Source organism: Sus scrofa, chromosome 14 (genome assembly GCF_054392235.1).
Source record: "Sus scrofa isolate SSC_HxYL_T2T_F1_AM1 chromosome 14, Sscrofa_HxYL_maternal_Yorkshire_Landrace_v2.0, whole genome shotgun sequence".
NCBI lineage: Eukaryota > Metazoa > Chordata > Mammalia > Artiodactyla > Suidae > Sus > Sus scrofa.
In genome coordinates this window covers 94442864-94458010 of record NC_139396.1, presented here as the reverse complement: position 1 = coordinate 94458010, position 15147 = coordinate 94442864, and the positions used below count along the sequence as shown (strand labels likewise).

General features: G+C 41.7%; 1 protein-coding gene across 1 annotated transcript in view; it reads right to left on the bottom strand.

Annotated features, from left to right (window-relative positions):
* Positions 1–14550, bottom strand: part of SUPV3L1 (Suv3 like RNA helicase) — a 29291-nt gene extending 14741 nt beyond the window's left edge. The window contains exons 1-7 of the mRNA XM_001928898.7: positions 14231–14550; positions 10754–10831; positions 9797–9904; positions 8454–8568; positions 6821–6989; positions 4657–4768; positions 677–754 (exon numbers count right to left, since the gene is read on the bottom strand). Of these exons, the coding sequence (XP_001928933.3) occupies positions 677–754; positions 4657–4768; positions 6821–6989; positions 8454–8568; positions 9797–9904; positions 10754–10831; positions 14231–14510 (940 nt within the window). The 5' untranslated portion in view covers positions 14511–14550. The remainder of the gene's footprint in view (positions 1–676; positions 755–4656; positions 4769–6820; positions 6990–8453; positions 8569–9796; positions 9905–10753; positions 10832–14230) is intronic.
* Between the last annotated feature and the right edge of the window lie 597 nt (positions 14551–15147).

The window sequence follows — 15147 nt, the reverse complement described above, 5'->3', positions numbered from 1 at the left end:
CAGCTATACACACACACATTCTTTTTAATATTCGTTTCCATTATGAACTATCCCAGGAGACTGGATATAGTTCCTTGTGCTGTACAGTAGGACCTTGTTTATCCATTCTAAATGTAACAGTTTGCATCTACTAAGCCCAAACCCCCAGTTCATCCCTCTTCCTCCCCTCCTTTCCCCCTTGGCAATCATAAGTCTGTTTTCTATGTCTGTGAGTCTGTTTCTGTTTTGCAGAGAAGTTCATTTGTGCTATATTTTAGATCCCACATGTAAGTGATATCATGTGGGAGAATATGCAATATTGATACATGGTATTAAAAATGCCTATGAAACGACAAAAATGAAAAAAAGCAAGATACAAATATTATATATTCACAAAACACCATATGGATGAAAAAAAGACTGGCATGAAACACCAAAATGTTAATAGTTGCTGTGTAAATATGGTGAGATCTGAACTCTAATTAAATAATTAATTAGGATTATCCTAATTTCATACTAGAAAAAATGGACTTCTCATTACTAAAACAATATTTAGAAAACTAAAAGACACACTTAGCTGACTTTTTTGTGATTTATATCAAGAGAGGATCCAGTTGGCTCTATTTGGCAATGTCAAGCAGATAAAATGCATCTGTATGTCACAAAGCATGGGTTTTATAGCTATAAGACCACTAACCTAGCAGTGCTCTGGTCCAGGCCCATCCTCTGGCTGGGTCTTTAATCATCTGAATTTCATCAATCACAGCCACTTCATCTGAAAATAAAAAAAGTTATCATAAGCAAGACAATCTACTTAAATAACATCATCAACAAATCACAATACCAAAATCACTGTCACTGTTTACCAAGAGCTTCTTTTCTGGCAGGCTTATTTTAGGCACTTTACAATTATAACTCATTTAATCCTCACAACAAGCCCATTAGGTAAGTATCATCGTTATTTACATTTACATTTTACAGAAGAATAAACAGAAGCCCAGAGATGTCATTGGCTCAAGGTTATACAGCATGGGCAGTTACTTAAGTTGTAAGAGTAAAATACATGAAATTCCGGATCATCTCCAAAATTCACTCTTTAAAAAATTTTTTTTTAAACCCAACTGCACCACAGCAGGAACTCCTGCATATCCTGTTATTCTTTTTTTTGCCTTTTTGTCTTTTTAGGGCCTCACTCATGGCATATGGAGGTTCCCAGGCTAGGGGTTGAACTGGAGGTATAGCTGCTAGCCTATACCATAGCCAAGTCAATGCCAGATCCGAGCTGTGTCCACGACCTACACCACAGCTCACGGCAACACCGGATCCTTAACCCACTGAGCAAGGCCAGGGATCGAACCTGTGTCCTCATGGATAGATATGTCAGATTCGTTTCCACTGGGCCATGACAGGAACTCCCCACTCTTCAAAATTCTTAACCACTCTACTGTACTGCTTCCCAAAGTGAGCAGGTTCAGTTGTCCTGCTTTCTGCAAACCCGGAGGCAGCCTGGACTATCCCACACAGCAGTGAAAGACAATCCCAGGAACCAGAAGTAGATAGCCCTGCAGTAAATGAAGCACCTCCACCTCAGGAATACAAACGGGTATTAGGAGGACACGCAAAATATGTCAATACCCTAAGCTCCAGCTCTGCTCGGTCTTAGAGGTTTTAAGCTCATTACTATGGTAAAAAAAAAAAAAAAAAAAAAAAAAAAAAAATCTGCATTTTATTTTCTAACGCCAAAATATTTCCAATCATATTATTATTATTTTTTTTTTGTCTTTTTACCTATTCTAGGGCCGCTCCCACGGCATATGGAGGTTCCCAGGCTAGGGGTCACAGCAACGCAGGATCTGAGCTGCGTCTGCGACCTACACCACAGCTCAAGGCAACGCCAGATCCTTAACCCGTCGAGCAAGGCCAGGGATCGAACCCACAACCTCATGGTTCCTAGTCGGATTCGTTAACCATTGCCCCACCATGGGAACTCCTCCAATCATATTATTTTATTCTTTTAAAGCCATTTATACTTTAGTTGTCTTCCTCAAATACCAAGGAGTTAAGAAGAGCATATTTTTTAAAAATTAAAAATTTAATATGCCCACAATGACATTTAGGAAACAGAAGAGAGCTAATTTTAAAATTACTTAGCATATCTGGGTGTATACAAACAAAATTAGAAAAGGGGGCAGAAGAGGGAATTTTGATTTATACATGCTATTTAAAATTTTTACTATGTACTACTTTTAGAATAAATTGATTTTTAAAAAACTATCCACTTACTCAGAAAATTTTTTCTTTTTTTTTTTGTCTTTTTGTTGTTGTTGTTGCTGTTGTTGCTATTTCTTGGGCCGCTCCCGCGGCATATGGAGGTTCCCAGGCTAGGGGTTGAATCGGAGCTGTAGCCACCGGCCTACACCAGAACCACAGCAACGCGGGATCCGAGCCTCGTCTGCAACCTACACCACAGCTCACGGCAATGCCGGATCGTTAACCCACTGAGCAAGGGCAGGGACCGAACCCGCAACCTCATGGTTCCTAGTCAGATTCGTTAACCACTGCGCCACGACGGGAACTCCCTCTTTTTTCTCTTTTTTTTAGGGCCATATCTGCAGCATATAGAAGTTCCCAGGCTAGGGTCTGCCCAGGCAGCTGAAGCTGCTGGCCTACACCACAGCCACAACAACACCAGATTTGAACCAAGTCTGCAACCTAAACCACAGCTCTTGGCAATACCGGATCCTTAACCCACTGAGCGAAGCCAGGGAGCAAACCTGCATCCTCATGGATAATAGTTGGGTTCATAAACCACTGAGCCACAACAGGAACTCAAGAAAGTTAGGATTATTAAAAGGCGAAGGCAAGCTATCAAATAGTACATAATGAATAACTCCTATTTTATTTAATATACACACCCACAAAGCACACGAGGGTGTATGAATACAGTACAAACACAAAACAGAAAATATAAACCACATGATTAACTAACATGTTTGATTCTGGATGGGTAGAATCGGGGAGTTACATATGTTTTTATTCCTTCTCTTTGCATTTATTTTTCTATTATGAAAAATGATTGCCTATATAGTAAATTTTCATTTAAAATATTTTCAAAACTACAGTACTTTTTTCTTTTCTTTTTTTAATTTTATGGCTGCACCTGAGGCATATAAAGGTTTCCAGGTCAGGGACTGAGTCTGAGCCATAGCTGTGACCTATACCACAGCTGCAGCAACACTGGATCCTCTAACCTACTGTGCCAAGCCAGGGACAGAGACCCAAGATACTGCAGTGGGATTCTTAACCCACTGTGCTATGGCGGGAACACCCAAAACTATAGTACGTAAACAGAAGTTAATTGTGGCACTATACATAATAGCAAAAAAATTTAAATAACCTAAATAGTCTTTAATAGAGGAATAATTTTATTCATAATAGAGAATACTTACATAACAATTTAAATAACACATGTGATATATATGTTGATGAAATATTTATGTAAACAAGACTAGACCCAAAAACATGTTGTGTAGAATAAAAAGCAAGTTGTGCAACAATAATACAATAAAATAATCATGTAGGAGTTCCTGTCGTGGCACACCGGAAACAGGAACTCCTACATGAAATAGGAACTGTGAGGTTGCAGGATCGATCCCTGGCCTCTCTCAGTGGGTTAAGCTCACCACTGCTGTGAGCTGTGGTGTAGGTCGCAGATGTAGCTCAGATCTTGAGTTGCTATGGCTGTGGCGTAGGCCAGCAACTATAGCTCCAATTAGATCCCTAGCCTGGGAACCTCCATATGCTGCAGGTGTGGCCGTAAAAAAAATGCAAAATAATAATAATAATAATAATGTTTTAAAATACACACTCTACAGTATCAACAGGTAATATACATCAGTGATACCACAAAACAACAACAAAAAAAAAGACAGGAAAGGTATATATTAAATACTTGACTCCAGTTGGATCAAAACAGAGGAGAGGAATTGTACTGGGAAGTGATACAAAGGAAAATTCATGCTTGTTAACTTTTCAGTTCTTTTTTTTTTTTTTGGCCGCACGTGTAGCACATGCAAGTTCCTGGGCCAGGAATCAAACCCGTGCCACAGGAGCAATCTGAGCTGCTGCAATGACAATGCTGGATCTTTAACCCACTGCACCAAAAAGAAATTCCAACATTTCAGTTAACTTTTAAGAGGAAAAAGGAAAGAAAATTCAAAAGCAAACATGACAGAAAGTTCGGATTTTTTTTTTTTTTTTTTTTTTTTTTTGGTCTTCTTAGGGCTGCACTCACAGCATATGGTAGTTCCCAGGCTAGAGGTGGAATATGAGCTGAAGCTGCCGGCCTACACCACAGCAATACAGGATCCAAGGGGTGTCTGTGACCCACACCACAGTTACTGCACCGCCAGATCCTTATCCAACTGAGTGAGGCCAGGGATCAAACCTGCATCCTCACAGATAAAAGTCAGATTCATTAGCACTAAGCCACAAAAGGAACACCCAGTATGGCATTTGTAAGTAGTGGTAAGTATGGGCATTTGCTGTACTATTTTCTTCTTTGTCTCAATTTAAACCTTTTTTCACAATAAAAAACACAGTTCATATGTTCATGCATATTTTTAAGTTAAAAAAAAAATACTAAACCATAAAGTTTCGACAATGGTGTATACGTACAGGGAGTTGTAACACTGCACATCTCAACAGTACAAGCAACGTGGGCAGCCTGTTTCCCATCTGGCTCTACTGTCACACGCTCTTCACCTGTTACCAAATCACATGGCACACCCTAGGATGACAAAAGAAAACTGGAATTATTTCCACCTTGAGAACAACAGCAAAAAAGAAGCTTTGAATATTTAATAGAGCATTCTCTCCATTACATCAAATTTGTCCAATAGCTAAAACAAAATATATCTAATCCTTAAAAAAAATTATAAAAAAATAAAATCCACTGTCTCACATAACCTATGTAAACTTGGAAATATCGCAAATCAGCTAAATTCTCAGGTAACAGAAGTGTGAGAACTTGCAGCGGTTTTAATTTTTAATTGTGTACTATTTCAACAGTTTCCGTACTATTTCCATTTCTGAAATGAAATAAATTGTTTGTGTTCAAAATTAATATTATAAATAAAATTTAAGAATATACAAAGACCTACTAATATCTTTGACAAGAACCAACACCAATGCTGTGGTATATTTGAAGGGGTTCCCCAGGACGAAGAACATTTGGTGTTAAATTTGGGAAAATCCACGCAAACTGGAACAGATGGTCTTCCTAGTGGCCTGAAACTAATGCGGAAACACCAGACATATCCAAACTGAGGCGGGGTTCACCACACAACTGACCTGTAGTCTTTCAAAATGTAAAGGTTATGAAAAGTAAAGAAAGACTGAGGAATTGTCCTAGATGAATGGACATTAGAGACATGACAATATAATACAGGGTGAGACCCTGAACAGAATGCTGGGGTTGGGGCAGACAGGGAGGTGGACCGGCAGCATTGTTATTGGACAATTGGCAAAATTTGATTATGGACTGTGGATTAAATAATGGTATTCCATCAATATTAAATGTTCTGCTATAGATGAATAGCCTGAAATTATGTAAAAGAAAGACTGTGTTCTGGGGAAATATTTTTAAGCATTCATGAATAAAGAGGCATTATTTCTGCAAACTACCCAAATTATTCAGAACAAGAAATAAAAAATGCAAATTACCTACCCAAACTGGTTAATCTCACATTATAAAGTTATAATAAAATAATGAATCAAAATATGGCTCGTTTACTGAAATGATACTTCGGACCACAGGACATTCAGTCCTTTTCAGGTTTGAAAAGGTGGCTTCAGTTATCATTAGTTCTAGTAGATAGCATCAGAGGTTTAAGCTAAAAAAAAGGTAATATGAATACCACAACAGAGTAGTGATTAACTCTGAGAAGGCAAAGGAAGGGTTCAGGGGCAGTTTCAGCTGTATCAGTAATATTTTTTTTTTCTTTTGCTTTTTAGGGCTACACCTGCAGCATATGGAAATCCCCAGGCTAGGGGTCAAATGAGAGCTGCAGCTGCCAGCCTAGGCCACAGCCACAGCAATTAAGGATCTGAGCCAAGTCTGCAACCTACATCACAGCTCAGAGCAAGCAACGCCAGATCCTTAACCTAGTGATCAAGGCCAGGGACTCAACCCGAACCCTCATGGAGGATAGTTTGTAACCTACCGAGTCACAATGAGAACTCCCAATATTTTAATTCTTAAAAAAGTTTAAAAAAAAAAAAAAAAGGAGTTTCCTGGTGGCCTAGTGGGTTAAGAATCCAACATTGTCACTGCCGTGACTTGGGTCACTGCTGAGGGGTGGGTTCAATCCCTGGCCCAGGAACTTCCACATGCCATGGGGACAGCCCCCCCCCCAAAAAAGTTAAGAAAGTAAAGAAAAACCCAAGTATGGCAAAATATTGGAATTTCATAGGAGTTGGGGAGTGGTTTCAATTTATATCTATGTTACTCCCCATATTTCTCTGTATATGTAAGATATTCTTTATTACTGTATTTCACTCATTCTAATACAAACATTTTTTTCACATTTTAGTAACTCTGAAATCCGATACCTCTTAACAATGGATGGCATGTCAGAATTCAGTTGGCAGCATCATCCTCTTTCTCCATTGTACATAAAATAAATATATATAAATATAATTTATGGCTTCTTTGGTACAACGCAATATGGCAATTTTCGTTGACAGTAAATTATCACATATGCCCTCCCCTTACCCTCCCTTCACTCTAGTCTCCCCCAAATTAACAAGAAAAAGAGTGAATATTTGGTAATATACTAACAGCAGCATTACTCTTTTCGAAGATCTCATGTGCCAGTAATTTTAAAGGGCCACAATACACTCCAGATTTTGCTGACAGGTATTTCTGAATTGCATGATAAGTCTTTCCACTGTTTGTGGGGCCTGAATGGAATATTATCTTCCGCTGTATGGCTCTAGCTTCTGGGTACCTAAAACAAGAGTAAGTAAACAGTTTAATCCCATTCACCTCAAAATCCTGACAAAGGTATTAACTGAAAAAAAAAAAAAATTCCACTGAAACGACCTCAACATTCACAAGATAGCATCTTCTTCTTCTTCTTTTTTTTTTTTTTTTGCTTTTTAGGGCCTGCCTGTGGCATATGGAAGTTCCCAGGCTAGGGGTCAAATCGGAGCTGCAGCTGCAGACCACAGCCACAGCACAGCCATAGCCATGCGGGATCCAAGCCATGGCTTCAACCCTTACCAAAGCTTATGGCAATGCTGGACCCTTAATCCACTAAACCCCAGGGATCGAACCTGTAGCCTCATGGATACCAGTCAGGTTCATTACAGCTGAGCCACAATGGGAACTCCACAAGATAGCATCTTTGAAAAACTAAATTAAATGATAAGCTTCACATTCACACTAAAATGACTGCTTTCCAAGAATGGCATTTACTAACTAGAGGACAGAAAAGTCCAAATACAAATTAGTTTCTTGAATATTCTTGCCACTGTACAAATCTCTTTTCTCCAAGAGTTACTTAAAATAAATTTAAACTGCCATCAGCTCCAGTAATAATTTCACATTATTTCCAGAGCTCTACATATGTCCTGTAAGTAAATATTCCTAGGCTTCTGAATTTCAGCATATTCAATATAATGACTCAGTCTTTTGCTTCTGGCCATGATGAATGGTAATGGACTTGCCCTCTCACCATAAACAAGTACAAAATTGCACAAAATATATATACACAGCAGCTGCTTGAAGGCACGGACAACAGGCAGTGCAGGTCTACAAGCCCTTAAAGAATGGAACACTTGAGATGAGCCTTGCTATACCCCAGTAGGGCACAAGGAGGCAGAACCCAAGCAAGGTAAAAATAGTCCCACTGAGCTGAGCAGTAAAGATCAAGGTCAAAGCTGCTGAAGCACCTGGAATTTGAAGGCCAGAATGTAGAAGGCAAGGATGCAGTAGAAGGGAGTCTTGAAGTCTGTGTGGGGCTTCCTTGGATCCTTGGCCAAGGCCTGGACTAAACATGTGCAGGGCTTAGCAGAGGACTGCTTGCTAAGAGTTTGAGTAGAAAGCCTCAAAGAGGTGGCAAAGTGCCAGGTGATGCTGGAGTCCCAGCCATGGTGGTGGGTGGAGAGAGCTCATAAAAGCCCAGGTTTTCAGGTGAGACATCAGAAGACCACACCTGAATTGCAAGAACACCCTCCTAAAGGGCTACTCTAGATCCGCCCCAATAAACCCTTAAACCAAGCTTGAATAGGATCAAGGGGAGATACCAGTTAACTGTCTGCCAGAATTAACTCCCTTTTTTCTAGAGAAAACAAAGCAATCTAAATTACTTATGATTTATCATCCAGCATACAATAAAAAATACATAATGATCATAAATTTCCCAAGATTAGAAAGTAAAAACTTCAAATCCACAAATAAAGAAACTAACCAGTTAGGTGGTATTCTTAGGTCGCTGATTTTACGTAGATCATCCTTACACTCCAACACAGGAAATATTTGCTTTGCGTGTCTCAAGAAAAATGGAAATAAATCATCCACATGAGCTGGAAAATAAAACACTGCATTAATATGTACAATCTAAATGTTATCCATAACTAAATTTAATGAAAACTTTTTTCTTAGTGAGTTAAGGGGACATTGCTAGAATAAAAAGAAAAACCCTAGGGAGTTCCCATCGTGGTACAGTGGAAATGAATCTGACTAGGAACCATGAGGTTGCGGGTTCAATCCCTGGCCTCGCTCAGTGGGTTAAGGATCTGGCGTTGCTGTGAGTTGTGGTGTAGGTCACAGATGTGGCTGGGATCCTGTGTTGCTGTGGTGTAGGTCGGCAGCTGTAGCTCCCATTCGATCCCTAACCTGGGAACTTCCATGTGCCACAGGTGCAGTCCTAAAAAGACAAAATAAAGAAAAACCCTAGAACAAGGAATTCTATCCTTTCCTGAGATCCTGCTTTGTCATATGTTTTCTTCCTTACTTCACCTCTACTTTCCCGGAAAACAAAACACTGGCTGTCAATAACCATGTCCTACTTCTTCAGTGCAAACAAGTAAAGATCAGCAGTGATGAAAGTTAAGTTAAAGAGCCTAGAAATATACATGAGACAGAAGGCCTGTGGTTACTGAAGAGAAATACAGGTGCGAACACCATTTAAACTACAGAGACCACTGAGAGACAAAACACAGAAGTGAACTGATTCCTCAGCAAGAAGTCGTCACACCTTAGTGGCACTGATGAGGGTGCGGCTGGGTCCCATTCTGCTTTGTGTCCAGGTTCTATCTCAGTGCCTGGCCCAGGGCAAAGGTCTAGTAGTCAAATACATAAAAATATAACCAAAGCCAAACTGCCTATGGGAACAAAATAATGATGTTCTTACCTTTTCTTTTCTTTTATAGCAAGAGCTTTGTCCTGATGTGAGAGAGAAAGAGGCCAGTGGAAGAAAGAGATGGAATCTGTTATGGATTAATTCTATTTGTGTGAGAGTTCCTTTCACGGTGGCCTACACGACCACAAAGTGAAGAGCAGAGGGCGACAGATCAAGGCCCCAGTCCTCCTCCAGTCTAAGACATATGGATGATTTAATAACTAGCTCAGAGACCCACTATACAGGCAAAAGGACCTAAAAGGCCTCCTGTGAAAGCACTGAATTATTTACAGAGGATGTGAATAGGGCCTACTCTAAAGCAAGTAAGCCCTAACTAGAGAACTAAACATGACATACGGAAAGAAACAGAAAGTATGTTTCACAGGATTTTAAAGTCTTTAAACACTTACCTGCGCTGAAGCAAATATCATTTAAAATAATGTGAATGTCCACATCCAGGGAATGAGACTGCATGATATAGTTTCTAAAGCTTATGAAAGCTTGGTGGAAGAGACGCGCTGTGGGAAACAAAATCAAAATAGGCAGGGCTTAGTTTTCACTTAAAGTCTCATTTTTAAAAAGTACACATACAGGAGTTCCCATTGAGAAGGCAAGTTCGATCCCTGGCCTCGCTCAGTGGGTTAAGGATCTGGCGTTGCCATGAACTGTGGTGCAGGTCACAGACACAGCTCGGATCCCACACTGCTGTGGCTGTGGGATAGATCAGCAGGTGCAGCTCCAATTCAACCACTAGCCTGGGAACTTCCATGTGCCACAGGTGTGGCCCTAAAAAGCAAAAAAAAAAACAGTAGGAGTTCCCATTGTGGCGCAGTGGTTAACAAATCCGCCTAGGAACCATGAGGTTGCGGGTTCAATCCCTGGCCTTGCTCAGTGGGCTAAGGATCTGGCGTTGCCGTGAGCTGTGGTGTAGGTTGCAGACGCAGCTCAGATCCCGCATTGCTGTGGCTGTGGTGTAAGCCAGTGGCTACAGCTCCGATTTGACCCCTAGCCTGGGAACCTCCATATGCCGCGGGAGGGGCCCTAGAAAAGGCAAAAAGACAAAAATAAAATAAAATAAAAAAAAACAAAGTACACATACACATCACACCTAATTCACCAAAGTGTCTTCTTTTTCCCTTGCAGTACAGCTGGTTTGTTATGGTCTAGGCTAAAAGTGACGTCCTAGTACAGCACAAAAGAAAGCTTAACACATGCTCGCCAGCTGCATCTTGCCAATTTCCCGCCCAGGGACAGCTTCCAGATTACAACTATGTACTTACCCTGTGTGTCCAGGCCCACATGATAAAGACAAAGCTGTAACCTCAACAGTAATAAAATGTTTCTCATAGAAATGTTATTAGCCTTACCATCAAGTCCATAATCAGCACCCAGCTTCTGAATTTCCTTCCTCTTGTAAAACTTATCTAAGATCTTCTTGACTTCATCTGGAAGAAAGATATCAAAATTTAACATATGTTCAACATTTGTTTTCCAGATAGAGAAGAGCCCCCAAAGCAAAAGAAGCCTGAAGTCATAACACTTAAGGCAGCAGTCTGTTGAGTGTTGAAAGACCTTGAAGGTTTTAGCTGATCACAAACTCTTTATGGTTTAATAGTTTCTAGAAAAGTAAAGTCAAACGATGCAACATTGCTGTTACATGGCAGAGGAGTAAGGGTGGTGCTACAGGATCAGCATCACCCTCAACCTCCGTCAGGCTGCTTTTAGAGAACCATGTTCTGTTTCATTTATTCACAACCATTTTCAACATTAATAGTGGGCAGCCAAAAGGTATCTAGAAAGACGACCAATGCTTATGCTTATCTGAGAATAACTAAAGGAGCCAGGGAAGATCTTTAGTTTGAAGATGATGTCAGGAAAAACAGATTACACATGTTTCATTCTAGATGGAATAACTAAAACCAGTGGAAAGTGAGATAAACAGATGTCAGTGGAATTTATCCAAGAACTTACTAGTAATTAGAAAAGGGAAAAGGAGTTGCCTCACAAAAGTGCTAGCTCGTCACTGAAAGTCCTCAAGCAAGGTTTAGGTAACCGTATTTCATGGGTGACAGGGGAGAAATTACTGTACTGTAGTTGAGGCTGAATTAGATGCCTGCCGAAGTAACACATTGTTATGAATCACTAATTTTACAGGTGAAAATATTTTAAATTAATCAAGATGAAATTTTATTAACATTTTACATGTTCAAATACTACTGCATTATTCTGTAGTAATAAATATTTTACTGATCCAGCCATATACTCTTCATTTCTGGGAAGGCAGGCCAAAACTGAGGATGCAGTCTTTGATCATGAAACACAGGAAGGCTGGGTGGCCCGCATTTTTATCCCCCATAAGAGTACCAACTGCATTTTCATGCAGTCACAACACACACAACACTCACTGAAGAAATTAAGCCTGGATAAAGCATCCCACTAACAAAAATTTGTTTTGTAACAAAAATTTGTTTTTCAGAATGAGGGAATTTGGTTTTGCTTTCAATTAAAAAAAAAAATCTGGAGTTCCCGTCGTGGCGCAGTGGTTAACGAATCCGACTAGGAACCATGAGGTTGCGGATTCGGTCCGTGCCCTTGCTCAGTGGGTTAACGATCCGGCGTTGCCGTGAGCTGTGGTGTAGGTTGCAGACGCGGCTCGGATCCCGCGTTGCTGTGGCTCTGGCGTAGGCCGGTGGCTACAGCTCTGATTCAACCCCTAGCCTGGGAACCTCCATATGCCACGGGAGCGGCCCAAGAAATAGCAACAACAACAACAACAAAAAGACAAAAGACAAAAAAAAAAAAAAAAAAAATCTCCATAATAAGAATTACCTTATTATCCACTCCCAAAAAGATGCTGCAATGGCCATTTTCTTTGTAACTTTTTTTTTTCTTTTTTCTTTTTAGGGCCACAACTGTGGCATATGGAAGTTTCCAGGCTAGGGGTTCAATCAGGATTGCAGCTGCCGGCCACAGCCACAGCCACGCAGGATCTGAGCTGCATCTGTGACCTACACCTCAGCTTGTGGCAATGCCAGATCCTTAATCCACTGAGTGAGGCCAGGAATTGAACCCGTATAGTCACAAACACTATGTTGGGTTCTTAACCCACTGAGCCAGAATGGGAATCCCTCTACTTTATATCAAATGTTTAATACACATGATACTAGTTTATATTTGTTATCTTTTACACTTTTCTTTTTTTTTTTTTTTTTTTTTTTGTCTTTTTGCTATTTCTTTGGGCCGCTCCCGCAGCATATGGAGGTTCCCAGGCTAGGGGTCTAATCGGAGCTGTAGCCCCCGGCCTACGCCAGAGCCACAGCAACGCAGGCTCCGAGCTTCGTCTGCAACCTACATCACAGCTCACGGCAACACCAGATCCTTAACCCACTGAGCAAGGGCAGGGACCAAACCCACAACCTCATGGTCCCTAGTCGGATTCGCTAACCACTGCACCACGACGGGAACTCCCCTTTACACTTTTCAAAGTGCTTTGCCAAACATGTTATCGTGATTTTCACAATCCAGAGACATCAGCAGAGAAAATACTACTCTCTTTCTACCATTTGGGAAATGGAGAAAAGAGAAGTAAAATGTAAATCAGGCCCCTCCCTTAAGTGCTGTATGACTGTCACAAATATGCATTGTCTTTCTACTTAAGTCAATCTACCTTCACATCGCTAAATGTGTTATAATCAACCAAAAAAAAAAAAAAATACATATACATGTAAAAAAAAAAAATCTTTAAAACAGCACCTACCATATTGACCAGAACAGTGCTTGGCACATAGTAGCATGTAACAGACATTCAGTAAGTATTTGACAGGAATAAAAACTGCCTACTTCACTGGGTTATTAGGAAGATTAAATGTCACATGCTTAAAACAGTATTTATCTCTAGCAAACGCTCCCTATTAGTCACTGCTATTTTAAAAGAAGAAGAAAGAATCACAGAGGTATTCTAGGCCTAAAGGGTAGCATATACTAAAGGCCCTGAAGCACAAGCTCACATCTCACCAATGTCGCTGAAACAAGGAGAGTGCTGTGCAATGAAGCCTCTCCAAGAGGTACTCAGGCTAGACCAGGCAGGGCCTTCCAGGCATATTAGAGATTGAAGCCCCCTTTCAACTGGGGACAATGGAAAAACACTAAACAATTTTTTGCAGGGGAGCAAAAGGATTAGGTCTTGCCACTTGCTGATGCCAAATGATTCCTTTCTCTCTGGGGCCCACAATGATCAGAGTACCTACCACCTTTGGGAAGCACACCCTTGTCATGCTTTAGTTTGTAATACAGTTGGTCATCTGTATGTGCTTCCTTCCTTCCCATGAGAATATAAGGTTCTGGAGTGGAAGAGATCTGGATATGAATCTGGTTCCTCTTGACAGCCACTATACAGCCTAACACTGCGTCTAGTTTGTGTAGGTGCCCAGTCAGTGACAAATAATCCTGAGCAAAGTTCTCCTCTGGCTTTTCACTGCCTCACTCCCTTGTCCTTTCTCGGGGCAATAGTTTTGAACCACCGGGGAGGAGAGAGAGGATGCTAGAAAATTAGTGGTCCACCTAACGACTCAAAAAACGTGAACTGCCCCATCACAAGAGGATGGGACAATGTAACCATTCAGAGAACAGCGAGAAGAACAAGGCCAGTTTCTGGCGCAGCACACTAAAGAATCAATGAGACACAGTCCCAAGCCTTGAACGGCTCCCAAACCAACAAGGGAGATGGACATTGACAAGCACAGTGACAACGCTCAAGGGGACCGCAAGTCTCCAGGGGAAGGAAGGACAGCTTCCTCAGCCCTACAAACACCAGCCTGGCCGCCTTCTCCAGCCCGTGCACTCACTCTTGTCCAGAGGGCGAGTTAGTTCGGCCCCGACGTCGCCATCCGCGCTGGGACCCTGAGGTTTGACAGTCAGCGGCACGAACAAGGACGTGTTCGGGGCTTTGGAGCCTCCTGAGGCGGAGGAGGAGGAGGAGGCGCAGGCGACGGCAGAAACGCGCCCGAGAGCCCCAGGAAAGGGCGCAGTGTGGGAGCGAAGGGCAGAGCAGACGGCTGCCCGATGGCCAGCCTGGCGCCCGGCGGGGAGCCGAGCCCACAGCAGGGCACACCGGGGTAAGGACATTGAGGCCGCAGACTGGAAAGGAGGCAGGCTGGAGTAGCCTGGGGACACGGCGGCGGACAGTGACGCACAACGCCAGTGCCTACAGCCCGCAAAGACCCAGAACAGCAAAGCTGCCCAGGAAAACGCCCGAGTGCTGAAAGGCGGTTCATAAAGGGAAAGGAAAGCTTAGAAGTGAAAAATCAGAAAAGATAACTTCTTGTAAGTTCGTGCTCTGTCTCTCTCTTTTTATTGGAAATTGGAGCCAGCTTTCTTTAAAGAAAAGAAAATAATCAGGCACCGGTTGGGGATGTCACAGTTGAGAGGCGGGGCCTGCGAGGTGCATCACGTGACGGACGCTGGCCCTATTCAGAAGCACGTGGGCAGTGCGGCAGGGCTCAGAGGGCGCACCACTTGGAGAGGCACCTATCGGTGTAGTCGGCCTTTCTCCATGGCTTTGGGACTCCAAGTTTTCAAGAGCATTTCTGGAAAGTTCTTTGGGTTATTAACTTTGGTTTCCTAATGGAATAATGTTAGAGAACAAAACGATCTGCCCATCAGGATTGTTGCTAAGGAATTTTGTTCTGCAAGTGCTTAGGTAAACCCCTTGTTATGACCTGTGTGTAAGTAATTATACTCTAATATGAGCAATTTGTGTACA